Source organism: Daphnia magna, linkage group LG2 (assembly GCF_020631705.1).
Source record: "Daphnia magna isolate NIES linkage group LG2, ASM2063170v1.1, whole genome shotgun sequence".
Classification (NCBI taxonomy): Eukaryota; Metazoa; Arthropoda; class Branchiopoda; order Diplostraca; family Daphniidae; genus Daphnia; species Daphnia magna.
Genome location: NC_059183.1, coordinates 7,198,895 through 7,222,071, shown reverse-complemented (window position 1 = coordinate 7,222,071; position 23,177 = coordinate 7,198,895). Strand labels below are relative to the sequence as shown.

The window sequence follows — 23,177 nt, the reverse complement described above, 5'->3', positions numbered from 1 at the left end:
AACCTCAATCCCGTCTGACACTGGAGGCTAAATGAATTCTCGGTTCCAGCAGAATACGCCAAAAGGCAAATGCCCTCGACATTCGAGATATCCAAAACAAATTGCATAAGCACGTCTGTTCAGAACTGGTTTGCCGATGGCTTGCCGAAACGTCAGGAACATTGAGGTTTCCATGAGATGTTCATTTTTCTTCCTCTGTCGTATAAAGCAGCGACTTCACCGGCCAATTGTCAAGGACATGCTCTCCGTAGTACAAGTTTGACGGTGAAATGAACGAGTTTGTGCGTAATGATTTTTTATTTGTTCATTTGTTCGTTTTTTTTTTTTTTTTTGAGGGCAAAACTTGAACTGATTTGCAGCAGTTTGTCGCCAGTGTTTTTAAGTGTTAGTATGAAAAATAGTATGTTGTGTTATCTGATGTATTTGCATGTTTATTGCGCGGGTTTTACCCGAATTCCACGTTATGTAACACATCGAAAAGATAGAACAAAGACTACACCTGGCTACATTTTTCTTCACAGTACCTGCGCATGGTTACATGAAGCGAGAAGCAAAATGCTGATGCATCGTTACTCAGTATTACAAAGAAAAAATTAAAAAAAAACAATTAGTGAACCGAAGAACATTAACTTGTGATGTGGAAGTATGTTTTTGGAACAAAATATCATTAAAAAAATTGAAAATATTGTTAATTTTCAGCAGTTGGTTGGAAGGACGTTTTTAAAGTAAGCGCACAACCGCATCAACGAAGAACCGCAGCGCGCAATAAAGTTGCCATGGACATGGAAATGCAGTTTTCCAACGCCAAAACATTAATCCGGGAAATTGTGTAAGGGACAACAGCACTTTAAAAAAAAAAATAGTCAAGATGCATCACTGGGTTCTCGTTATTCGAAAGAGGCTCCCAACAAAGTTCTCATGAAAGACAAATTAATTTTATGGAGCGAGATTTCTTGTTGTTTTTGTTTTTTTCATGGATTTTTTTTTTCTTCACCTTGACGTATTTTAATTCTTTTAATTGACGAAAAAGACTAATATGGTTCTCTCTGCCTAAACATCAACTTCTGCCAAGGCTCAGCCATGGGTTTCTATTGTTTGGAAATTCCGGTTTATTATTTCAACAAGAAAACCAAGTGGCAACTACGGTGGGCATTGCCAGTGACAGCTTGCAACCAAAATGTAAATAGCCTTCAGATCAAACAGGAACTCTCATTTGTACCTCATCATATGCGTGTGCCAAATGAAGTGGTTTACTATGACAAACAAAAACAACTGTGTGTCCTTCAACAATCTACGTCGCCAAACGCAGTTTATCAAGCTGTCCAATAGTGTGAATTGCATTCAAATTTAGATCGGACCATAGCTGCGCATAGCCGGCTTCTTTTCATTGAATCCTCAGCGGTTTCCTCCCATTCGTTTGTAGTGAGGTTATAGAGAACACGCAAATACACACCCAAACAATGAATAATGCCGAAAGGGAAACCAGAATTACAGGTTCCAACTATTGGCTAACACGTCAAATTATATGACCTTCAAACAACTAACGAAGCTATATATATATACAAACAACATCAACGTCTTCAAACATCTTTAGTATTTGGAATTTAAAAAAAAAAAACAAAAAACATGCCATCTGTCCCGTACAACATTGAAAAGTTTCCTTGTGCAATTCTTCGGCATTGCTTTCTTGCGTAATGTAAAGAAATGTACTGGGTACATGAACTAATAATAGCGTGTGAGTAACCTAATAATTACTTTGCCTGTTTTATGTTTTTCACCTGCCGCGTTATACATTTGCAAGCACGAAAAGATTGCTCCAGGCTGAACGTGAAGCATCGGCAGACCTTGAGACGTCGCCTTGTACAAGTAAAAATGTTTGAATCAGCTAAGTATAATTGTAAAATTGGACGCGCAATATAATTTAACATTACAGGAAAAGAATCCTAGCTCGAAAGATGACAGCTATTTGTCTCGGTCTCGGCTCATTCTTATAGCGATGTCTGAAACAAAGCCTATAGCTTTAACGCATAATCATTCTTCCGTTTTACGCATCAAACGGTTTTTATTTTGTTTCTAAAAAAAAAAAAATTGCTGTTTCCAAAGCCTGGCTGAGTTGTGAGGTGTATCCCACAGGTAAGCAAAATTACTATTTTTCAAAACCATAGATAGAAAGAAACAAATTGATCTAAAAATTGCCGTATCGTTTATTGACGCAAAAGAGTTGATAACTGAAACATAATACGATAAGAGAAAGTAGATGCAAGTGCCACAGAGTAGTGCTGGTTACATTCAGTTTGACAGCTACATTTAGTATAGAAAATGGCAAGCTGAATGTTGGTGGAACATTCCGTTTAGCCATGATGGCGTCCACCGTATGCACCGTAGTTTCCGCCAGGACGTCCACCGTAGTTTCCAGCGCGATATCCTCCATAGTTTCCACTGATTCCCCCACGATATCCTCCGTAACTGGCTCTGTGATTTTCAGCCGTTTTCAAGTCTGCAACGACATCCTCTTCGACGGAGCGGCCAAACCGGAATTTATTTCCGCTGTGTCCCCCATATCCTCCATAGCCGCTGTGTCCTGCATATCCACCACGTCCCCCGTAACCACCGTATCCACCAAAACCACCGTACGCACCGTACCTGTTCTCAGCAGCATCCAAATCGGTCATTTGATCGGCTAGTTCAACCTGGTCTACGGCAGCAGCTAACGCCAACAAACACGCTAATGCGATCTAAAAATTGGATCATAGACCAAAGGAAACAGCAAACAAAAACATTATTGCACCTGTATAGGTTAAATTTTTCAAAATATTTCATGACTAATTTTAACGATGGATAAAGCTATCCACATTGATTTTTTCATCGTTGTTCTTCGTCATCGTAGTCCTTTAGGTTAGCACATAAATTATTCTTTTAAGAATTGCGTTGACGAGCATATCACGATTTAATTCCAGTTAAAATTAACCAATTAGAATAGATTTACTGTACACACCTACCGCGATTTTCATTGTTCTAACGACTTCGTGTTAGTGCTGAGCAAAATGAGTTATGGGTGTCGATGAAGCAGTTTCTTATGTCTTTTATACCTCCTCGTCGTGATGACTCATTTCGATACACCCTTTCGCTACCCGATATACGTAGAAACCTTCTAGCTTTGTAAATCCCTAAAAACCTTCCAAATAGAATTTGTATATACAATGGATGGCATTGCTGCCTTTACTTTGCCTTTGGTGTGTCCGTTCTTGAATCCTTGACAAATTAGAACAAAGCGCTCATGGCCACTCCCGAGTTCCGAGTCCACAAAAAGACACCCTTGTTGGACGGAATGATCTTGTCCCGCACAAAGAAAATGTTTGTTGAAAATAAACCGATCGGCTTAAAATTGACTCATTAGATTTTCGTTACCTTGAATATTCACACCACAAAAATTGAAAATTCTCTTCTTGATTTGGTGTTCACTGTCCCCTCCCCCCAACGTGATGCATCAATTGTTTCGGACTCGTAAGCGATAGTGGAAGGTCGACTCCAAAAACTGACGACACGGTCTGATAAGCCTTCTGAAAAGATTAAACACAAGCAAAAATGGTCATTGAAAATCCGATTCTAAAGTTTGTGTTACTGCCAACGAGCAGCTATGACTTAAATGTTGCTCTAATTAGAATCAATAAAAAAAAAAGAAAGACTTTTATGCAGGTGTGCATCATATATACCACCCTTAACCGATAAAATAAACGTAGTTTTCAACGTTTTATTCACAGCTAAAGAAAACTGTGGATACAGATAAAAAATGGATAGTTGGCTGCAAAGTGAAATACCTCCATGGGCTTGAATGGATCAAACAGACATCGATCAATCAGGAAACTGTCAATCGATATTTCAGTAGGGAAAGGGACACGATATAGTCGAACGGTTTTTTTTTAAATCGCTGTTTGCAGGGGGGTGATACTATACTTTAGTTGACCCGTTGGCGTTGTTTAGTTGACATATACATAGTAGTTGCTTATTCTTTTCTTTCCATCTAGGTCAAAAACTGAAGAAACAAACAAAAAATGGAGATCGCCAGTTTTTCTCCACAGGAATTTGCCCTCGTTTCGATGTTTATCTCGCTAATAAGTGTCGACTGCTGAGACACACATCAGCTGATAGCATTAGGCAGACTATCTCTAGTGATAACCCTAGAGTTAAACATCCAGCTTAAAGGGCGGCGATAGCTGGTCGTTTCCGTACAGTTACTAAAGTCGTTTAGTTCATGACACGTCTCATACATCAACGTCAAAAACATGTTAACCTTTCTGTGCTCATTGCCCATTTTGTGGCAAATCGGATTGCTGATTTCGGTTCTGCTTGGCGGCTTTAAAGCCTACCTCTGGTACACGCTGGGTGTTTGCACCAGCACCAAGAAACTGACGGGCAAAACGGTCATAATCACTGGAGCCAATACGGGTATCGGCAAAGAGACGGCCATTGATCTCGCTAAAAGAGGAGCACGAGTCATTCTCGCCTGTCGAGATCCTAAAAAAGCAGCGATCGCCAAAGGTAAATGACACTTACTCTCAACATGACGGTGACACATTGCACTTGAAACTCTCACCGATTTCCTAACCGTTGGAGCAGATGACATTATTAGGGAATCGGGTAACAAAAACGTGGTCATTCGGCAGCTGGATTTAGCATCGCTCAAGTCTGTACGCAAATTTGCCGCCGACATCCTCAAGAGCGAACTTCGTCTGGACGTTCTCATCAACAACGCCGGATGCGCCACCATTGAGAAGACGTTAACAGAAGACGGATTAGAGTATCAGATGCAAAGCAATCACTTCGGTCATTTCCTGCTGACCAATCTATTGTTAGGTAAGACTTGTCGTTGTCCGGTAGAATAGCGGCTTTCTATAGCCAAAGATTTGGGGCGGAAAGCGAAAATCAAACGGCTTAAACAGTTGGATCGTACAATATTTGTACGGTACGTGTATTTTATACTTTAATTGAACTAAAGGACTGATCATCAAAACTGGGACTGCCCGTATTATCAACGTTAGTTCTGAAGCCCATAGGATGGCCAAGCGCTTGAATTTGGACGATCTGACCTTTGATCGTGAACCAGCTGACAGCAAAATTCTCAGAATTTATGGGGCCACCAAACTTTGCAACATTCTGTTTAGCAAAGAATTGGCCAAGAAACTCGAACCTTTTGGTGAATTGTTTTCGTTATACTTTTACAGCTCGGTGAAAGAGTGTGTGCGTTATTCGACGGTGGAATGGAATGCCAAACTGATTTTCGCATCGAATTAGCATATAGGATTTTCGCTTGAGCATGTCTCTGTCAGCACGTCTATCTTCTTCCTTCTTTTTTTGCATGTGCCTTACCCCTTAGGATTGCTGAAAAAATCAGCACCTTCCCGCATCATTCACGTCTCTTCCATGGCACACGCTTTTACCAAGACTTTGGACTTGAATAACTTGAACTCGGAGCTATCCTATGATACCGGCACAGTGTAGGCTACTAAATTGTCATTTGATTTGCGTGTCACAATTTTCTTTTTAATTCGCGCTTTCATTTTTCTGTTAGATATTACTATTCCAAGTTGAGCCAGGTTCTTTGCACTCGACATCTCGCACCTCTCGTTTTCAATTCCGGTAATGGCCAACAGTCAAATTTGCTTAAATTCTAAAACAAAGTCCAGTGCGACCTTGAAAAACACAAAATTGTGTGCTGAAAGCCAATTCGTTAATTGAAATTTTTGTTTTTTTAAATCACCCTACTCTACAAAATTCATTATGTTTGAGAGGCGTGACCGTGAACTGTTTACATCCTGGTGCTGTCCAAACTGAAATATTCCGCAACGCTCCTTCATGTAACACCAGCTCATTTAAATTGTTGGCACCAAGTTCTATTCTACCTCACATTCCTTAATTCATTAGGGTTCCAAATGATAGCGGCCATCACTTTTCCTCTTTTCTTCAAGGTTCTTTTCGTTTTTGTGTTTTTTCTTATTTCGCTTCCGCTTGTTATTTTTCATTCCACTGATTGAGTAATTGCGCTTACTTTCATTGTCATCAAGCAAACTTTTTAAATTCGAAACTTATTATCGTACTAATTCATGCCCATATTTGCAGGTAAGAATATAACTGTCAATGCTCTTCATCCGGGAGTCGTTCACACCGAAGTTCAGTCGGTTCCTTCCTTACGAGGTTTTCAAGAAAATAATGACAGCCTCATTTCTCCTGTCTTCTCGAAGGTTGAGAGCGACTCATCAAGACACACTTTTTAATCTCTTTTAATTTTCTTAATTGATTCAGTTGATTGGTAAAACAAGTGATTTTAAACTATCTTATTTTTAGTCGGCCAAAGAAGGTGCTCAGACCACCATTCACTTGGCTGTAGCTGACGAGGTTGCCAACGTTACTGGAGAATATTTTAGCGATTGCAAGGTAAATGTTCTATCGCAATTTGCATTGAAGATCCTTTAGTAAATTATTTTTTTATGGACGATGGCTTTCTTGTCAGATCGCTAAAACCAGCAAATTGGCAAAGGATGCCGGACTAGCCAAAAAATTATGGGAAGTCAGTGAAACGCTTGTTAAATTGAAGCCAGAAGAGCGACACTACTAGCGATGGAAAATTAGGCCAAATAATTTTCGGAAATTACTAGCCAATAAAACATCAACTTAAACAAAATGAATTTTTTTTTAGTCTATTTTTATTGCATTATTTTTTAGTTTGGCTACGGAATCAACTATATATAAGTCACTGGAAATGAATTTGTATGAGCGTTATTATATTTGTTTCACTTCATCCGGTATAGGAGAGACTTAAAAGTATTCTCAACAGAGACGTTCTTCAAAATATTGACACTCTATTCAAGCGCTAGAAGATAAGATAAGACGAGCAAACCAAGGGCATAGCTATGAGAAGCAGCAGATAAAAAAGACGTTTGTGGTCGGCCTCCATGACCCCAAGCTTATTAATCTTAACTAACCATTTTCATGTTAAATGCCAAACCCGCACATAAAGGGGGCCTAAATATGTAAGCTTAAGACTTCAAATAAGAGCATGTTAAAAAAATTCTCATGTCAAAACGCAATCGATTTTCGTGGTTCTCGTTGAATGTTTAATCTAAGCCGTGGCATTGTTTGCTACATTAAGATTTCAGCAAACAAACGAAATAAACCCGATTTTGACAGGCCCTATTACTCTTAGGGGAATAAAGTACACTTTGACGCTATGTAAGTGTAGTGGAAGCAGCCGTGTAAACAGCTTGCCACTGATGGATCGAAAAGCAACTATAGGCTGCTTTCATACGTGAAAATTAAGAAGAATTAGTTACACGTCAACACAATATTCACCAATTTCCATTTTTGGCCATCGGATTGATTGTAATATGAAAGCGATAGGACTTTCGTAATGATGAAGCGTGAGACGAATAGTAAAATTCGGTCCAAAGTACAATTGACACATTTTCGTTTAATCAAATCCTCTTCAACGTGGAGCATACTGTATATCAATGTAAGCGTCGTACGAACATGAATCCCGAAGTAGAGTATCACGCGAGCAACAAGTTTCAGGTTTAAGGCACAAAAGAAATGAGTAGAAAATTAACCGTGGTAGTGTCCATGTCCACCCCCAAATCCGCTGTGATGTCCGCCTCCATAACCGCCATGGTGTCCACCACCATAGCCTCCGTGGTGGTGTTGTCCACCTCCGTACCCACCGTGATGGCCACCTCCATATCCACCTCCATGTCCACCTCCATATCCACCGTAGCGTTGCTCAGCGGCTTCCTGATCTGCAGTCTCAACAACCGGCTGGACGACCTCTACGGCTGACTGGATTTCTTCAACGGATCTGCGTTTGCGTCCCCATCCGCCATGTCCATGACCGTGCCCGCCTCCGTATCCACCTTGGTGCCCGCCTCCGTATCCACCTTGGTGCCCACCATGGTTTCCGCCTCCATACCCACCGTGGTTTCCGCCTCCATACCCACCGTGGTGTCCGCCTCCATATCCACCGTGATGTCCACCTCCATATCCACCGTAGCGTTGCTCAGCGGCTTCTTGATCGGCAATCTCAACAACCTGGCTGGACGACCTCTACGGCTGACTGGATTTCTTCGACAGATCTGCGTTTGCGTCCCCATCCACCATGTCCATGCCCGCCTCCGTATCCACCGTGGTGTCCACCGCCGTACCCTCCATGGTTTCCACCTCCGTACCCTCCGTGGTGTCCCCCTCCGTACCCTCCGTGGTGTCCACCTCCGTACCCTCCGTGGTGTCCACCTCCGTACCCTCCTTGGTGTCCCCCTCCGTACCCTCCGTGGTGTCCACCTCCGTATCCACCATAACGTTGCTCGGCAACGTCTTGATCAGCGACTACAGCAACTGGTTGGACTCCCTCTACGGATGGCTGGTTTTCCTCAACGGCACCGGCTAGTGCCACCACTATCGCCAGGCACGCCAAGGCAATCTGTGTAGATCATCCGTTGAAACAAAAAATAATACTCAATGAGTAACAACTCAATGATAATAATAACAATAATTGTTTTAACACTACTTGTTTCACATCTATGAATTTTTGTTCTAGTTTAAATAATTAACACTTAAAACTTACCACGGTTTTCATGATTGTGCGGTTGTCTTCTGTTATGTTGCTCTCCAGACGATGGAGCTTATGAAACTGCTGACTGCTGCCGGTGTGTGTGTTGGACCTAGTCTTTTATACCGAAAGAAAACCCGCCTTTCATGCGCGTACGTGATTTCATTCACTGCAAGTGAGCAAGGCCCGTTACGTCTATTCGTCCAGAAAGTTGAAAGAAAAAACCTTGGAGTTACACCAAATCTTCGAGTAAATGAACGGCGAAAATAAAGGGAGAGAAAAACTTCCCTTTATCCGGATTAAAGTGGATATTCAGCAATAGAACACACGTGTGTTTTGGGTTTTCGTGGTAATAAACACGCGCGCGTTTAAAAGGAGTCATCGACACGATGCCTGAAGCGATTTTCTTTGCATGCCCTCGCATCGTTCCCGCTTTCACTTGGTTTTCCCGAACATTTCGTAAGACTGAAACACTTGAAGCGCAGAAATGAGTGTGATGGAATTGGCAGCCAAAAGATACCAATCAACAAATCTCGCGAGAGAAATTTGCATTGCATAAGTTTTCTGTTTTCATTCGTTGAGCGGCACATTGCAAAAACATCCGGAGCCGTGGTTTCAAATGATGATGTTGAATCATTGAATTTTCAGTTGATTACAGCACGAATGAACGAAATTGATGAATGTGGATGTACAAGCAAAGGGGAAATCTCCATACTGGAATTTCAGGTCGGTGGGTCCAACATGGTGAGTTTATTTTGATTGCGCAACGTCATCGACCACTGGTGAAAACCCAGACCGTACATGTCACCGATTTAGGAATGTTTGTTTTGTTTTTTTCTACTTGATAGTTGAGGGTTGTGCAAACATTAACAAATCAAACTAAATTATCTTCGTAAACTTAATAGAATCACATGTATTTTTTTTTTAATAGCATGCGTGATTCACTTGTGTTTGTTTTGTTCGGATTATTCGACAATTAATCAAATTCTTTTAACGTTTTAAAACAATTTCAACAAGACTATTCCGTCCATTCCTTCCGCAAAGTGAATAGATAAATCATGTTCCGTATGCTGACGTCAGTATTAAATCATCATTTGAAGGCCATAAACCGCTTGTGAAGAGTTAGCCATTCGTTTCGTGAAACGAAAAGTTGGGGAACGAATATCGGAAAAATCTATTTTCAAGGGCGAGAAAGGACAATATTGTAACACTTGATGAAGTTAGTTTAAAAGAATAAAATGTGCTGCATCATGGGTCCTGAATGGTATTGAGAACCGCATGACACAACACGGAAGTCGTGTTGAAGCTCACGATAAACTCAGGTAGCAAGCTATTTGTCTTAATTTAGAACCATTGGCATTTTTATCAAACTCATCAACCAGAAAAAAGATAAGAAAAGAGTTAGGCAATAGAAAAAAAAAAAAACGATAAATGAAAAGCAGTTGTTTTATGGCCTTGAATCCCCAGCTTTTATCTTTTGTGATTAATTATGTTCATCTTGTACACGAAGAAAGAATAGTCTCTTGTCGAGGTAAATTTACAGCGCTTAGAAAATACAAAAATTTTTGTATTTAAATTAGTCCTTTTAATTCGCAGACAAACAAAAACAATTCAATAAAATGTCTTGACTAAAATTTGCCCAAGAATCTGCAGTTAAGAGTTCTATTATTTAAATCAACGGCTATTCCTTCTTGCCTTTTGTTTTATTCTTCATGGCATTAGTATAATTATATTGCTGTTGAAGCAGATGAATCTGCTTTGATTCACATCTAATTCAGACTCAAATCGTCAAGGTGGCAGTCTCAAGGTTAATGGCATGTGAACGAATTTTTAATCGGCGTGAGAAGTAAACTTAACGGGGGCTACACAAAAAAGATCCGATTGCCTATATCTATGTGCAAAAAGATTGCCGTAAACGCCGCCGTAAACCAATTCAGCGTGGCGTGCTGTGATTTCGAGAGGTGGGCTGCGTTGATTCGATCGGGAAACTGCTGAAGGTGACAATAAAACCTGAAGAAAGCTAATTGCCGGATGATTTTGAGACAGATTATATACGTATAGCCAATAAAGCCTGCTGCTGTCGCTTTCCGATAGGAAAATAGGGTCTTTGAACCAATTGCTGTTAAATTTCAACTGTCTTCTAATCGAATCAATTGAATTGTCTCTAACGATGCCGCTTATGTAATGCGTATCTTGAAGAGTAGAATCTCAGAAAAAAAGACAGTCGTTGATATAACTCAGATACTTTAATATTAAATGAAAATAATTCGTGATAACGATTAACAACACTGGCACTGGCAAAACTAAGGAGATTTCAAAATACCCTCAAATGGTGGACAACAACAGTTTAGAATAACAAAATCATTTAACATAAATTCGCATCAAGAAGCATTATTTTAGCCATGATGGCCGAAACTACCATAACCACGATGTCCTCCATGCCCGCCACGATGTCCGCTGTGATGTCTCCGGCCTCCGTATCCTCCACGTCGATGTTCCGCAGTTTCCAAGTCAGCGACAACGGCATTCGTCTTCTACGGAGCGGCGTTTGCGACCCCAACCATAATGTCCATGATATCCGCCCCGATATTTTCCATGTCCGCCACGGTATCCTCCATAGTATCCACCGGGCCTGCGGTGTTCGGCCACATCAAGATCAGCGGTCTCGACGACTATGTCCGTCTCTTCAACAGCTGCAGCTAGCGCCATTAAACATACTAACGCGATCTGATAGAGAAATCAAAACACGCAAAGATGTAGTAGAAATCAAAATCAAATCAAAAGTGAACTCAATTCTTCGAACTTCATTCTAATTTCTCGAATTTGAATAGGGAAAATTGAGAGTCTTACCACGATTTTCATGTTTGCTAAATTTTCCCAAGTGTTGCTCTCGATTGCTGTGGTGAAGATGTTTTCTGGAACTGTTAATCAGTCCTTTTTATACCGACTCATCGTCACGCATCAGTGTACCTGTTTGGGAACCTCGAGCAATTGATTTCGTCATCTAAGACGATAGAATCTTTGATTCAAATTTAAAAAAAAATTCCCCTCGCCCCTGAAAAGCAACTTGTTTTCTGCGTCGTAGGGAAAAAACAAAATCCCTGAAAAGGCAAAAATAAAGTCATAAAAAAAAAAAACCAGTTTTCATCTCTATCAGAGATGTCGTCAACGACTTCAACTTGGCCAGGCAGCTGCAATGCCTAGCCTAAAGCAAAACTTGTTTTCTTCGTTTCTTAATTTTTCTTATTTCTATATTTATCATTACGCTTAACACCGCTGTTCTGGTTGCTGCAGTGCTGTTGTGATGGTAGTCACACATTTTCAGGTGGCACGCACCCCGCTATGTAACAGATACTGAAATTATGACGACTAAGCAGTTATTATTTCTCATGTAAAACATGATGCACATTTTTATGTCTTATTATTAAATTGTGTAGCAACACCAAAATGTCGATAACCTCTTTGTGCGCAGATTGTAAAACGATGTTCCATTACGTGCTTCTATCTCATTTTAATAAATATACATATGAAATGTGCGTACAGTGTAATGGAGCTCTGCACTTTGACGTGCCAAATCCAACTGTCATTTATCCACGGCCATAGCGAGGATTGGCATTTCTTATAGCTAAAAGGAATTTAGCTGGGGCAGCTTTCGTAAAAAGGATTAGAGAACTAAGATAATATTGATATGGTCAGAAGCACCGAAATGGCATGTTTATTAAATCAAAAAACGTATTTATGTTACCGGCCCATTTAACCTTACATGTAAGTATCAAAAATGTTAGTTTTACTTTTGCTTTTGGATTGGATAACATGCACGACTCAACAATATTGGAGGAAAGAGAGATGTCATTATTACAGAACGTAGCCAACATACTAAACTTAACAACAGTGGTCATTTTTCACATTTTAGCGTCCCCAACCATATCCTCCATAACCACCATAAACCACTGGGTCTATACCCGCCGTAGCTACCGTAACCACCGTAGTTGCCGTAACCCCTATGGACACCATAGCCACCGTAGCCACCGTAGCCACCGTAGCCGCCATAACCACCGTAGCCTAAACTGTAATGTTCAGCGGTGTCCAGGTCTACAACGACGTCGTCTTCGACAGAGCGGCCTTTACGGTTATGGCCACCGTGTCCTTTGGATACGCCGTAACCTCCTCGGCCACCGTATCCAGCGTATCTTCGGGTCTCGGCTGCGTCAAGATCAGAGACATCCTGGACGATTGGCTGAACATCCTCTACGATCGGCTGGTCCTCTCCAACCGAGCGGCGTTTTCGGCCCCATCCACCATGTTGGTCCGTATCCGCTATGTCCCCCATATCCACCGTGTCCACTTGGACGCCCTCCGTATCCACCAAATCCGCTCTGTCCGTGATATCCAGCGTATCCACTAGGACGTCTACCGTACCCTCCGTGGTGTTCCGCAGCATCCAGATCAGCAATCTGAGCGACTTGAGGCTTATCCTCTTCTTCGGCTGCGCACAGCGCCAACAAGCAGGTCAGTGCGATCTAGTTGGATCGTGCATCATGGAAATGAAATTAAAAGTAAAATAAATCATTTCATTAAGTATAGGATATGGGCCAAGCCATGCAAATATTTTGCTTCCGAAATGACATCTAGCAGTAATCTTTATGATACAAGTAACATAAGGAATTAGATTTTACCACGAGCTTCATGGTTGTGAAGTCTTCTAGTGTTGTTCGCTGAGTGAGGGGAGAATTGTTGTCCATGGAACCCTCTGCCAGTGCCTTTATATACGAATTGAGCGTCACGGCAAATGCGCCTTCCCCTGCTTTACCATTGGGTTCAGCAAAATAAATTACCAAGACCTCGAATCCAAAATAACATGCTTAGGACAGATATGCGGTATTCTTGGACCGTCGGATCTCAAAGACCCACCACCACCGCAAAATCAGCCGTAAGGCGAAATCGCTAAAGTATATTCAAGTAAAGGTTAGACGCAAAAAATCCCATTCTATTATAAAGCGATCAGTCAAACTTGAGTAGTTTCGTCATAAAGCTTTGGTGGCTCCATTTTACAGTATAGGATATAACATTACAATGCTGTGTGTTTTTTGGTTTTTTTTATTAGTCTAATAATGCCTTTCAAAAGGTGATTCTTTTGGCATATTGTGAAATGTATTGCAATGTACTAGAACAAACGAGCAAGCCGCACACGGAATAAAATGTTAAATATAAAACGTCTTTTCTTGAACATTCAATAACCTTCAAGAAGCACTTATACGCATACAAGCCAACAAAGGTAGATGACCGCAATAAACGGTATAAGTGTACGTGATGCGATAACAAAACGGGAATTCCGCGCACGAAATTCCCCATGAGATCAAAGTAACTTTCCGGAAGCGTTCATCCATGTGCGCAGAAAAAAAATAAATAATAACGTTTAGTTTTCGTGCCGCCTTGCTCTGGTTCTTACAATGCAGTCATCGACCTAAAGTTGGCTTCCTTGTATAAAGCTTGGCTTTGCGTTGCTTAATTGCCTTCTACTAGATCTTTTTTTTATCAGTTAAACATGACGTTCTACTATTTTAAGGTATAAAAAACACGAATATTGGGAAATAAAAGTATCCAATAGTGAGGAAATAAAACAGACAAAATAAATAAATAGAAATAAATAAAGGGCGTGTAACTTTGAACGCTCTAATGGTTTTTGCTCCATAGAGGAATATATATAGACTACGCTGCGGTTGCCTATACGTCACTTGTTTACGTTCGGTTTGTTTTGTTTATTTGGTATTTCCTTTCCTTTCCTTTTTTTTTTTTTTTCTTTTGTCGTCACGTGTTGGTGAGACCGACTTTGGTGTCAAGGAACGGCTAATGCTACGAGTTTTTTTTTTTTTTTTTTTTTTTGGGGGGGGAGGGTTTTGGAAATACCCAAGAGTTTAGACTGCCTCAAAATTAATGGTTACCATGGCAGATAGCTGAGAATTCGCCATAGCTACAGGCGATACGAGCGTGGAAATGAACAAAACCAAACCAAAATGTCCTTCAAATCGGAATTCAATTTTATCCTTTGCGAAATAAAAATAAATCAACATCTTCATTTGAAACGCACTCGTTATAGAAACAAATCGCGTCCCACAAATCGTGCCGCTATACGCGCGAAATGCGTAATTAAGTGAGAATTCACGCAGGTATATGTTTATAGTTATAAAGAAATAATTTCCAGTTCTATATTTAACTAAATCAAAAATTACGAATAATTCAAATGGCGACATTGGGTCCCATTCGAAAGGCGTTGTTTACATGGTTCCATGGGATTTCACATTATGGCTGACCATGAATTAAAGTGAGTCATAACCGCAAAAAAATACAATAGGGTTACTGCGGCAATTTCTGGATTTCTTGAATATTATATTCGTGACAGCTAGAAAGACTGCATCTACTGCTAGTTGCTGCTGGCCGAGAAACGTTAAATAACTTCCGGCCTTACTCTGTTCAAAGTTTCACTTTAGCTTCTGTCGAAGTTGTCGACTGCGTTAAACCTTGACATTTTCCCTCTCAATCTGACCAAAGGCAACAGACGTGATGGCAAAGGAAAGCGAGGAGGTTATTCTAGACGCAGTTGCTGATTTTGGATCGAAGAGAATCGACATCGACGCTAACCAGTTGAATAGTGGAGGATGCTCAGAACCTTCTTCCATACCAAGTGGAGAATGCAAATGTAGCCTACGTGATTAATGAATAATTGACATTATATTTAGAATTTTAAGAAGTGAGAACTTATGAAACTAACGAAAACATACGAAAAAATTCATGTGATAATCAATGCAGGAATAAATTTATTGAATCATTTTAAACAAATAATTATTTTTTAAAATTTCTATTGGGAGGCTGGAATTTTAGGCTTTTCTATTGATGAAAAAAGAGAAGAGCCTCGCAACATAACAAATTAAACCACTTTGCCATGAAAACGTTTAACAATAACACCAACAATTCGATGGAAGTCAAAAGATTTGACGTAGTTGGAAAAAAATATATCATTACCGACCAAAAATAAACCCCAATAGTAAAATTTCAAATCATATTTTGTATTTGTTGACCATAACCTTAAACAGGGAATGCACGACTATAGGATCCACGGCCATATCCTCCACGGCCAAACCCTCCACGCCCATATCCTCCACGGCCAAACCCTCCTCGGGTATCGACACCATCACCATAAGCTACGGGGTAATACACGTGCGAAACGCCAATACTATCAAAGTCATTTGAATCGTCACCATTGCTTTCGTAGCTTCCACTGAAATCTGTATCAGTTTTCGGAACTGGTTGGGGTTCATTAGACGAGACGAGGTTTCTACCATATCCGTATCTGTTACGGCCTATACCAAACAATAACATTCAACAGGAGCAACAATCGCTTAAGCCAAACTATTGAGCCCATTTTTAGTTCAATACTGACGTAGCCATCTTAGACCTACCATTAATGGCTTCGTTACGGGCAGCAGGGGCTTCTTCATCGTCGGTTTGGTAGACGTTATTGTCGACCGCGTTGACATCCGCATCAGTCTTGTAAACGATTGAACTAGGCTCATTCGCTTCGACTGGTTTGCAAATAAAGCAACCCCATAGTTTTGGGGGGAGGTTAGTTGGCCGATAAATGGTTTCCACACAATAAAAATAAAAAATTAGATTAACTCTTATAGTTACCCGATTCGCGTAAAACTTCTGAGTTGACTTCATCCTTTTCAATACTTGCAGCTCCCGCCAGTGCCAACAAGCAGGCTAGAGCAATCTGATTCAATGATTACACATGGAACAGCAAAATTATTCAGAAACGATTTAAACCACTTTGAAAAATTCTAATAAAATATTACCAAAATTCTCATTGTAGTACAGTCTGCGAAGGACCGTTGCTTGTCGAAAAGAAAAGACTTATGAAACGTATGCTATGATCAACTGCAGTACTTTGCGAGTCTTTTATACGAAATTCGGAGCGCTATTAAAGTGCAGTTTGTTACGTGTTATTTTCAAAAGGTATGACTAAGAGGCCACCTGTGGCCAAACACCTTGTTGACCTATATACAATAACCCTTTTCAATTGATAAATAATACGTATATTTCCTATCTGATATAATCTCTCGTCGTCTCTGGTAACATTCTACTCATCCACACGAAATTTCTAGTTGCACGTGGCCCTGCTGTCAACGAGAAACAAACAGGATGTTGGCACGGTGTAAGTGACCTGCCCGACTTGCAAATGAAATGTAGCGTGATGCGTGTGGCACATGTGGTACGAGATCCGCGTCTGTAGCAAATGCGTCAGCATGCCACCCGTTGACATGCCCAATGTTCGAGATGTTTATAACAAACGGAAACAGTAAAACATCACACGGCGAAACGTTGCTGTGGTCCCATCATTACTCTATCATCACTGTTTGCCACAATCACGTGTTTAAGAATAAATGGAAGATGTGATCCCTTTTCATAAAATGCTTTAACCAATCTGAAAACCTTAAAACCCATGAGATTTTAATAGCAGGTAATATGTATCAGTTTACGGTGCAAAAGATAAACAAACAATGACTGTTAAAATTCGATACATACGGCTTGTGCATCAGGGCTTGTGTACGAGTTCGAAACCCCATCGTTTACGTGAAATGATTCAATGCCGTGGATTACCTTAGAAATTTTCATGTCTGTAATTTACGTGTACCCAATACAGCTATAGAAATAGCGCGGAAAAATTTTATTGAATCAGAACAGATCACTCACAAAATCAATTTCAGCTTTTGTGAGCCTCGCAACATAACGAATTGAACCACAACTCCAAGAAAACGATTAACAATAACAACAACGATCGGATAGAATTAAATGGAAAATATTCTTCTTAGCCGTGATGACGACGGTATCCACCATAACCTCCATATCCACCATATCCTCCATGTCCGCCATAACCTCCGTATCCGCCGTAACCTCCACGTCCTCCATACCCCCAACCTCCACGGTGATGTTCAGCCGTTTCTAAGTCAGCAACCAGGGCGTCGTCTTCAACCGAACGACGTTTGCGGCCCCACCCGTATCCTCCGTATCCCCCTCGATGTCCTCCGCCATATCCTCCATATCCTCCGGATCCTCCATATCCTCCATATCCTCCAGGCCGTCCTCCTCCGTATCCACCACGTCTGTGATGTTCGGCAGCGTCCAGATCAGCAACCTCGACGACTACATCGGCCTCATCAACGGCGGCGGCTAGTGCCATTAGACACGCTAATACGATCTAATTATTTTGGTACAAATAATAGCGTTTTTAATTGAGAACACTTTACATTTCTTTAGTCAAAAACCTTAAACTACGTTCAATTTACTTTTCAAATGAGACCAAATGATTTCTTACCACAACTTTCATGGCTTTGCGCGGAGTATAAAACTGTTGCTCTCGATGGGTAGAAAAACTGATGTCCATCCAGGTTTGTTGGTGTCCCTTTTATACTGATTCACCGTCATGGTTGTTGCTTCTATTCTGCCTGTAGGTTTGGCCGTATCCACTTAGTCTAGGTATATAAGTTTGAAGACCTTGAAGCTAAATTTAGAGGACAAACAACAAAACCCCCTTTTCTATATAAAACATTGTCGCCTGTCCTACTCTTCAATTGTGTCCGGACCTTTTCAATCGCGGAAAATATAAAAAAGGATAACTCGTTGCCGCATATTCAATCTCAGATATTGCTGAAGCATACCCCAAACAGATTTTAAAAAATGAAATATAATGGCTGAACATAAATTAGGGATGCAAGTAGTAGCGGATGTATGGCTGGAAACTGAGCTGATACAACATGAATTAAACTCAAACAGCATACCAAAACATCGAAAAGTATACCAAACAAAGATAAGCAATCTATTTAAACGTAGTTCATTTGACGTCGTACGTTATTTGAACAAAAAGACAAGTCTTTTAAAAATATTACGTATGAAATATGAATAATTATTCCAGATAGCTCTCTTCTATTTCAATAAAGAAATTGACGTCGATATCATTTGAAACGGTTTACTTTCGCTTATTATTCGGAAGATTATTTGCCTGCGGGCATTACTTTCTTGCGAAACGCCCCATTTTGAATTTTGTTAGCGTTGCAAACCATCAAGGCTTTCAAGGCGAGCTTTAGTTCTTGGAGTACTTTTTGAATTTATTTTACCGTCAGCTGGATGTCAATTTATTCTTCAGAAAGATAGATGTGGTTGTAGGACCATCACGTAAACCGCAATTGCGTGTAATAATTTATGCTCGAATTAGTGTTATTCAGAATACGGTGTGAGGTTCGCCAATCATATTTGCAATTTTCTTATCAGTGTTTTCCCCCTCTTGCACAATTGTATGCAAAGAAACGCTTCCAGGACTATAGATGGCACGCCTTTTATTTATGTTATTTATATATTTTTTTTTTTTTTGTTTCCGTGCTTTAATAGCTAGAAGCTACCAGGTTGCAAGCTCAATTGAACTTGCCTTGGTCAGATTTATGAACAAAGAAAGATGATAATATTCGTATCGTCTACAGCACGAAATGACTTATACTACTATTGAACAAAAAGTCGTATTTTTTTATCAATATATTTTACCGGAGTGCAGAATGTCATTATCAACATATTAAACGTAGCAACAGTAATCATTTTGAAAAGATTTCATATTTTAGCGACCCCAACCATTTCCTCCATAATTACCGTAGTTGCTGGGCCTATAGCCACCATAGGCACTGGGTCTATACCCACCATAGCTACCGTAACCACGATTGCCACCGTAGCCACCGTAGCCACCGTAGCCACCGTAACCGTAACCACCGTAGCCACCATAGCCACTGTAGCCACCGGAGCCACGGGAGCCACCGTAACCCCCGTAGCCTACATTATGATGTTCAGCGGTTTCCAGGTCTACAACGACGTCATCTCCAACAGAGCGGCCTTTACGATTACTGCCCCCGTGTCCTTTGTATCCGCCGTATCCTGCGCGACCACCATATCCAATGTGTCCTCGGTTCTCAGCCGCGTCAAGATCAGAGACATCCTGGACGATTGGCTGCTGAACATCCTCTACGATCGCCTGGTCCTCTCCAGCCGATCGGCGTTTTCGGCCCCATCCACCTTGTGTGCCGTATCCACTATGCTTCCCGTATCCACCGGGTCCACTAGGACGTCCTCCGTATCCTCCAAATCCGCTCTGTCCGCGATATCCACCGTATCTATTAGGACGTCTACCGTACCCTCCGTGGTGTTCCGCAGCATCCAGATCAGCAATCTGAGCCACTTGAGGCTTGGCCTCTTCTTCGGCTGTGCATAACGTCAGCAAGAAGGTCAGTGCGATCTAGTTGGATCGTGCATCATGGAAATGAAATTAAAAGTGAAATAAATCATTTCATTAAGTATAGGATATGGGCCAAGCCATGCAAATATTTTGCTTCGAAATGACATCTAGCAGTAATCTTTATGATACAAGTAACATAAGGAATTAGATTTTACCACGAGCTTCATGGTTGTGAAGTCTTCTAGTGTTGCTCGCAGAGTGAGGGGAGAATTGTTGTCCATGGAACCCTGCCAGTGCCTTTATATACGAATTCACGTCACGGCAAATGCGTCTTCCTCTGCTATACAATAATTGCAATTGGCAAATGACGAAAACGGAAATCATGCTAAGGACAGATGTGGTTGGCTATTGCTATTGTGGTCACAGTTATTAAAGTCTCACCACCGAAGGGAAATCACACATAAGGCAAAATCGCCAAAACAAAATATTCGAAATAAAGGTTCGTTGATGGGTGTAAAGTGTTTGCATTCGTGGGCGTATTCGTCGTCGGTTTGGTAGGCGTCATCGTTGACCGCGTTGACAGCGACAGCCTCATCAGTCTTGTAAACGCTTGGACTAGGCCATTCCTTTCGACTGGTTTGTAAATAAACCATAATCATATTTGTGTGTTAGTTGGCCGGTAAATTGTTTCTGCATAATTTGGTTGATTAAAAATCATCTTCCCACATCATAAAAGTCAAACTTAGATAAGCTCTTATAACTACCCAATTCGCGAAAAACTTCAGGGTTGAGTTCGAACTTGTTTTTAGTTTTAGTTTGTTTGTTAGTTGCAGCGCCCACTAATACCAACGAACAAGCTACGTATATAAGATATAATCTCTCGTCGTCTCTGCTAACCGTCTGCTAACTCATATGTCATTTCTAGTTGCATGTGGCTCAGTTGTCAGTGGGAAAGGAATAGGATGTTGGCACGGTGTGAACAGCCTTCCCGACACGTAAGCGAATTGTTCCACGGAGCGTGTGATGATATGTGCGTCAACGAAATCTGTTTGTGGCGCTGCTACGTCACTGTACTAGCCTACTCGTTGAAATGTCGTCTTTTCCAATGGAAACCAATCAAACCCAAATCACTCAACCAATGGAAAAAGTAAAACGCAGGGTGAAACACTGCTATGGCTCCACAACTGCCATACGATCACTGTTACCGAAATCATGTATCGTAATGTAAAGGGAGGATAGAACTGAATAAAACATAATACCATTGGAAGGTATCCATTATATATAACACTAAAATATCATCGAAGTGATCCTTTTTAACGAAATGTTTCAGTCAATCCGAAATGTTTAAACCTAATGAGCTCAATATAGAAGATAACACTTCGTTTCACGATGCAAAAAGAAAAACGATCTGTTTGAACCCGAGGAATGTGAGTTAATTCTGTGTACAAGTCCAAAACCGAGTTGCTTAGGATTGCCTATATGTGAACTAATGAAGACCATTAAGGAACCGCTATGCCCGTAATTACTACAAGTATCTAGCTATAAAATGCACGTGGTATTTTATTGAATCAGAGCAGATGGTCACCAAATCAATTTCAGCTTTTGTGATTTTGGGAAGAATCTGGCAACAACGAAGAACCACCATATCCCATGAAAACGGATAACAATAACAACAACGATCAAATGAAAGTAAAAGGCAAATATTCTTTTTAGCCGTGATGATCACTGGGTTCACCATAACCTCCGTATCCACCATAATTTCCGTATCCACCCTACTAACCTTCATGTCTCCATCCACCGAAGCCTCCAAGGCCTCCCAAACCTCCACGGTGATCTTAACCGGCTTATAAGTCACCGGCAAACGCATCGTTTTCAGCCGAACGAAGTTTTCGGCCCAAACCGTATCCGCCGTATCCTCTGTATCCTCCGTATGTCCTTCAGGATATCTTCCGTATGCTCCAAGATAATCTCTGTATCCTCCAGGATATCCGTAGTTTCTGACGTGTCTGGGACGTTCAGAAGTTTCCAGATCTACAAAGACGTCGTCTTCAACAGAGTGGCCTTTACGACTGCTTCTACTGTGTCCTTTATACCCGTTGTGTCCTCCACGGTCATCATGTCCAGCGTATCCTTGGATCTCGACTGCGTAAAGATCAGAGACATTTTGGAAGATTGGCGTGGTGCTTGGGTGAACGAGATCCGTGTCTGTCGTTTTACGTTAGCATGCCACCCGTTGACATGAAAACAGTTTGAGATGTTTCTAACAAACGGAAATAGTAAAATACACGGTTAAACGTTGCTGTGACTTCATCATTACTCATGACATTCTTTAGTGATCATGTTCTTCATGATCACTGTTCACAGAAATCAGATGTTATATGGACAGGTAATGGAGTTACGGGAAGATATGACTTCTTATTTATGCAATTGAATCGGATGCATTACGGCTTGCATAGAAGTCCAAAACCGAATGGCTTACGTGAAATGATGGAACACAGTAGGATACCTTTAACAGACCGTCATGTCTATGATCGCTACATGTATGCGGCACAGCTATAGAATTAACGCGCTAATACTTTATTAAATCAGAACAGGTGGTCACAAATCATCGCCAGTTTTTGGGATTTACGGGAACCCCTCCCAACACAATGAATTGGGCCAATACGCCATAATAACGGTTAACAATAAGATCAACGATCGGACAGAAATGAACGGAAAATATTCTTTTTAGCCGTGATGACGATGGTATCCACCATAACCTCCGTAACCACCATAACCTCCGTATCCGCCATAACCTCCGTATCCACCGTAACCTCCACGTCCTCCATACCCCCAACCTCCACGGTGATGTTCAGCCGTTTCTAATTCAGCAACCAGGGCGTCGTCTTCAACCGAACGACGTTTGCGGCCCCACCCCTATCCTCCGTATCCCCATCGATGTCCTCCGCCATATCCTCCATATCCTCCGTATCCTCCATATCCTCCATATCCTTCAGGCCGTCCTCCTCCGTATCCACCACGTCTGTGATGTTCGGCAGCGTCCAGATCAGCTACCTCGACGACTACATCGGCCTCATCAACGGCGGCGGCTAGTGCCATTAGGCACGCTAATACGATCTATAATTATTTTGGTTCAAATAATAGCGTTTTTAATTGGGAACCAATTGCTGCCAACAAGCAGGCTAGAGCAATCTGATTCAATGATCACACATGGAGCAGCAAAACTATTCAGAAATGATTTTAACCACTTTGAAAAATTCTAATTAAATATTACCAAAATTCTCATTGTAGTACAGTCTGCGAAGGACCGTT

The 23,177-nt window shown here is 41.1% G+C and overlaps 6 protein-coding genes and 2 long non-coding RNA genes across 12 annotated transcripts; 2 read left to right on the top strand and 6 right to left on the bottom strand.

The window, feature by feature from the left end:
• Positions 1-227: 227 nt before the first annotated feature.
• Positions 228-2,684, top strand: LOC123469702. Its single transcript, XR_006643015.1, has 2 exons — positions 228-643; positions 700-2,684. It is a non-coding gene; the product is annotated as an uncharacterized LOC123469702 (long non-coding RNA).
• LOC116915690 (TATA-binding protein-associated factor 2N) lies at positions 2,187-3,156 on the bottom strand. Its single transcript, XM_032920841.2, has 2 exons — positions 3,000-3,156; positions 2,187-2,735 (listed from the first exon to the last, which is right to left on the bottom strand). The coding sequence occupies exons 1-2, from the start codon at positions 3,009-3,011 to the stop codon at positions 2,352-2,354; spliced, it is 396 nt and encodes a 131-aa protein (XP_032776732.2). The 5' UTR covers positions 3,012-3,156; the 3' UTR covers positions 2,187-2,351.
• Positions 3,157-4,030: 874 nt separating this feature from the next.
• On the top strand, positions 4,031-6,679 carry LOC116935048 (retinol dehydrogenase 11). 4 transcript variants are annotated; one of them, XR_006643011.1, is made up of 8 exons: positions 4,051-4,539; positions 4,618-4,854; positions 5,375-5,495; positions 5,570-5,637; positions 5,790-5,855; positions 5,923-5,966; positions 6,118-6,239; positions 6,343-6,432. XR_006643011.1 is itself a non-coding variant. In XM_045168896.1 (8 exons), exons 1-8 carry the CDS (start codon positions 4,284-4,286, stop codon positions 6,611-6,613), a joined length of 987 nt encoding a protein of 328 aa, XP_045024831.1. In that variant the 5' UTR covers positions 4,054-4,283; the 3' UTR covers positions 6,614-6,679. The 4 variants fall into 4 exon arrangements, 3 of the variants coding, with proteins under 3 accessions (XP_045024830.1, XP_045024831.1, XP_045024832.1); XM_045168896.1 differs by lacking the exon at positions 6,118-6,239 and adding an exon at positions 6,509-6,679 and having other exon boundaries at positions 4,054-4,539; XM_045168895.1 differs by lacking the exons at positions 5,375-5,495; positions 5,570-5,637; positions 5,790-5,855; positions 5,923-5,966 and adding exons at positions 4,997-5,194; positions 6,509-6,679 and having other exon boundaries at positions 4,031-4,539.
• Positions 6,680-7,445: 766 nt separating this feature from the next.
• On the bottom strand, positions 7,446-8,792 carry LOC116915649 (cold and drought-regulated protein CORA). The gene is made up of 3 exons (XM_045168900.1): positions 8,609-8,792; positions 8,099-8,464; positions 7,446-8,067 (listed from the first exon to the last, which is right to left on the bottom strand). Exons 1-3 carry the CDS (start codon positions 8,618-8,620, stop codon positions 7,597-7,599), a joined length of 849 nt encoding a protein of 282 aa, XP_045024835.1. The 5' UTR covers positions 8,621-8,792; the 3' UTR covers positions 7,446-7,596.
• Positions 8,793-10,820: 2,028 nt separating this feature from the next.
• On the bottom strand, positions 10,821-13,427 carry LOC116935074. The gene is made up of 3 exons (XR_006643012.1): positions 13,270-13,427; positions 11,444-13,113; positions 10,821-11,320 (listed from the first exon to the last, which is right to left on the bottom strand). It is a non-coding gene; the product is annotated as an uncharacterized LOC116935074 (long non-coding RNA).
• Positions 13,428-15,390: 1,963 nt separating this feature from the next.
• On the bottom strand, positions 15,391-16,607 carry LOC116915682. Its single transcript, XM_032920833.2, has 4 exons — positions 16,447-16,607; positions 16,280-16,364; positions 16,051-16,173; positions 15,391-15,951 (listed from the first exon to the last, which is right to left on the bottom strand). The coding sequence occupies exons 1-4, from the start codon at positions 16,456-16,458 to the stop codon at positions 15,677-15,679; spliced, it is 495 nt and encodes a 164-aa protein (XP_032776724.1). The 5' UTR covers positions 16,459-16,607; the 3' UTR covers positions 15,391-15,676.
• Positions 16,608-17,303: 696 nt separating this feature from the next.
• On the bottom strand, positions 17,304-23,166 carry LOC116915689 (keratin-associated protein 19-2). 2 transcript variants are annotated; one of them, XM_045168899.1, is made up of 2 exons: positions 23,140-23,166; positions 17,304-17,849 (listed from the first exon to the last, which is right to left on the bottom strand). In XM_045168899.1, exons 1-2 carry the CDS (start codon positions 23,149-23,151, stop codon positions 17,460-17,462), a joined length of 402 nt encoding a protein of 133 aa, XP_045024834.1. In that variant the 5' UTR covers positions 23,152-23,166; the 3' UTR covers positions 17,304-17,459. The 2 variants fall into 2 exon arrangements, with proteins under 2 accessions (XP_045024834.1, XP_032776731.1); XM_032920840.2 differs by lacking the exon at positions 23,140-23,166 and adding an exon at positions 17,967-18,073.
• On the bottom strand, positions 19,163-20,231 carry LOC116915667 (TATA-binding protein-associated factor 2N). Its single transcript, XM_032920812.2, has 2 exons — positions 20,081-20,231; positions 19,163-19,925 (listed from the first exon to the last, which is right to left on the bottom strand). The coding sequence occupies exons 1-2, from the start codon at positions 20,144-20,146 to the stop codon at positions 19,257-19,259; spliced, it is 735 nt and encodes a 244-aa protein (XP_032776703.1). The 5' UTR covers positions 20,147-20,231; the 3' UTR covers positions 19,163-19,256.
• Positions 23,167-23,177: the final 11 nt, after the last annotated feature.

Coding starts and splice junctions, on each gene's coding strand:
- LOC116915649 (XM_045168900.1), bottom strand. Junction 8,068..8,098: donor CTGTCGAAGAAATCCAGTCA/GCCGTAGAGGTC, acceptor CAGGTTGTTGAG/ATTGCCGATCAAGAAGCCGC.
- LOC116915689 (XM_032920840.2), bottom strand. CDS start 18,035: ATGGACATCAGTTTTTCTACCCATCGAGAGCAACAGTTTTATACTCCG. Junction 17,850..17,966: donor GCAAAGCCATGAAAGTTGTG/GTAAGAAATCAT, acceptor CAAAATAATTAG/ATCGTATTAGCGTGTCTAAT.
- LOC116935048 (XM_045168895.1), top strand. CDS start 4,284: ATGTTAACCTTTCTGTGCTCATTGCCCATTTTGTGGCAAATCGGATTG. Junction 4,855..4,996: donor GCTGACCAATCTATTGTTAG/GTAAGACTTGTC, acceptor ATTGAACTAAAG/GACTGATCATCAAAACTGGG. Junction 6,240..6,342: donor TTTCTCCTGTCTTCTCGAAG/GTTGAGAGCGAC, acceptor TCTTATTTTTAG/TCGGCCAAAGAAGGTGCTCA.
- LOC116915667 (XM_032920812.2), bottom strand. CDS start 20,146: ATGGACAACAATTCTCCCCTCACTCTGCGAGCAACACTAGAAGACTTC. Junction 19,926..20,080: donor TCACAACCATGAAGCTCGTG/GTAAAATCTAAT, acceptor CGATCCAACTAG/ATCGCACTGACCTTCTTGCT.
- LOC116915682 (XM_032920833.2), bottom strand. Junction 16,174..16,279: donor AGAAGTTTTACGCGAATCGG/GTAACTATAAGA, acceptor TTTGCAAACCAG/TCGAAGCGAATGAGCCTAGT. Junction 15,952..16,050: donor CCGTAACGAAGCCATTAATG/GTAGGTCTAAGA, acceptor TGTTTGGTATAG/GCCGTAACAGATACGGATAT.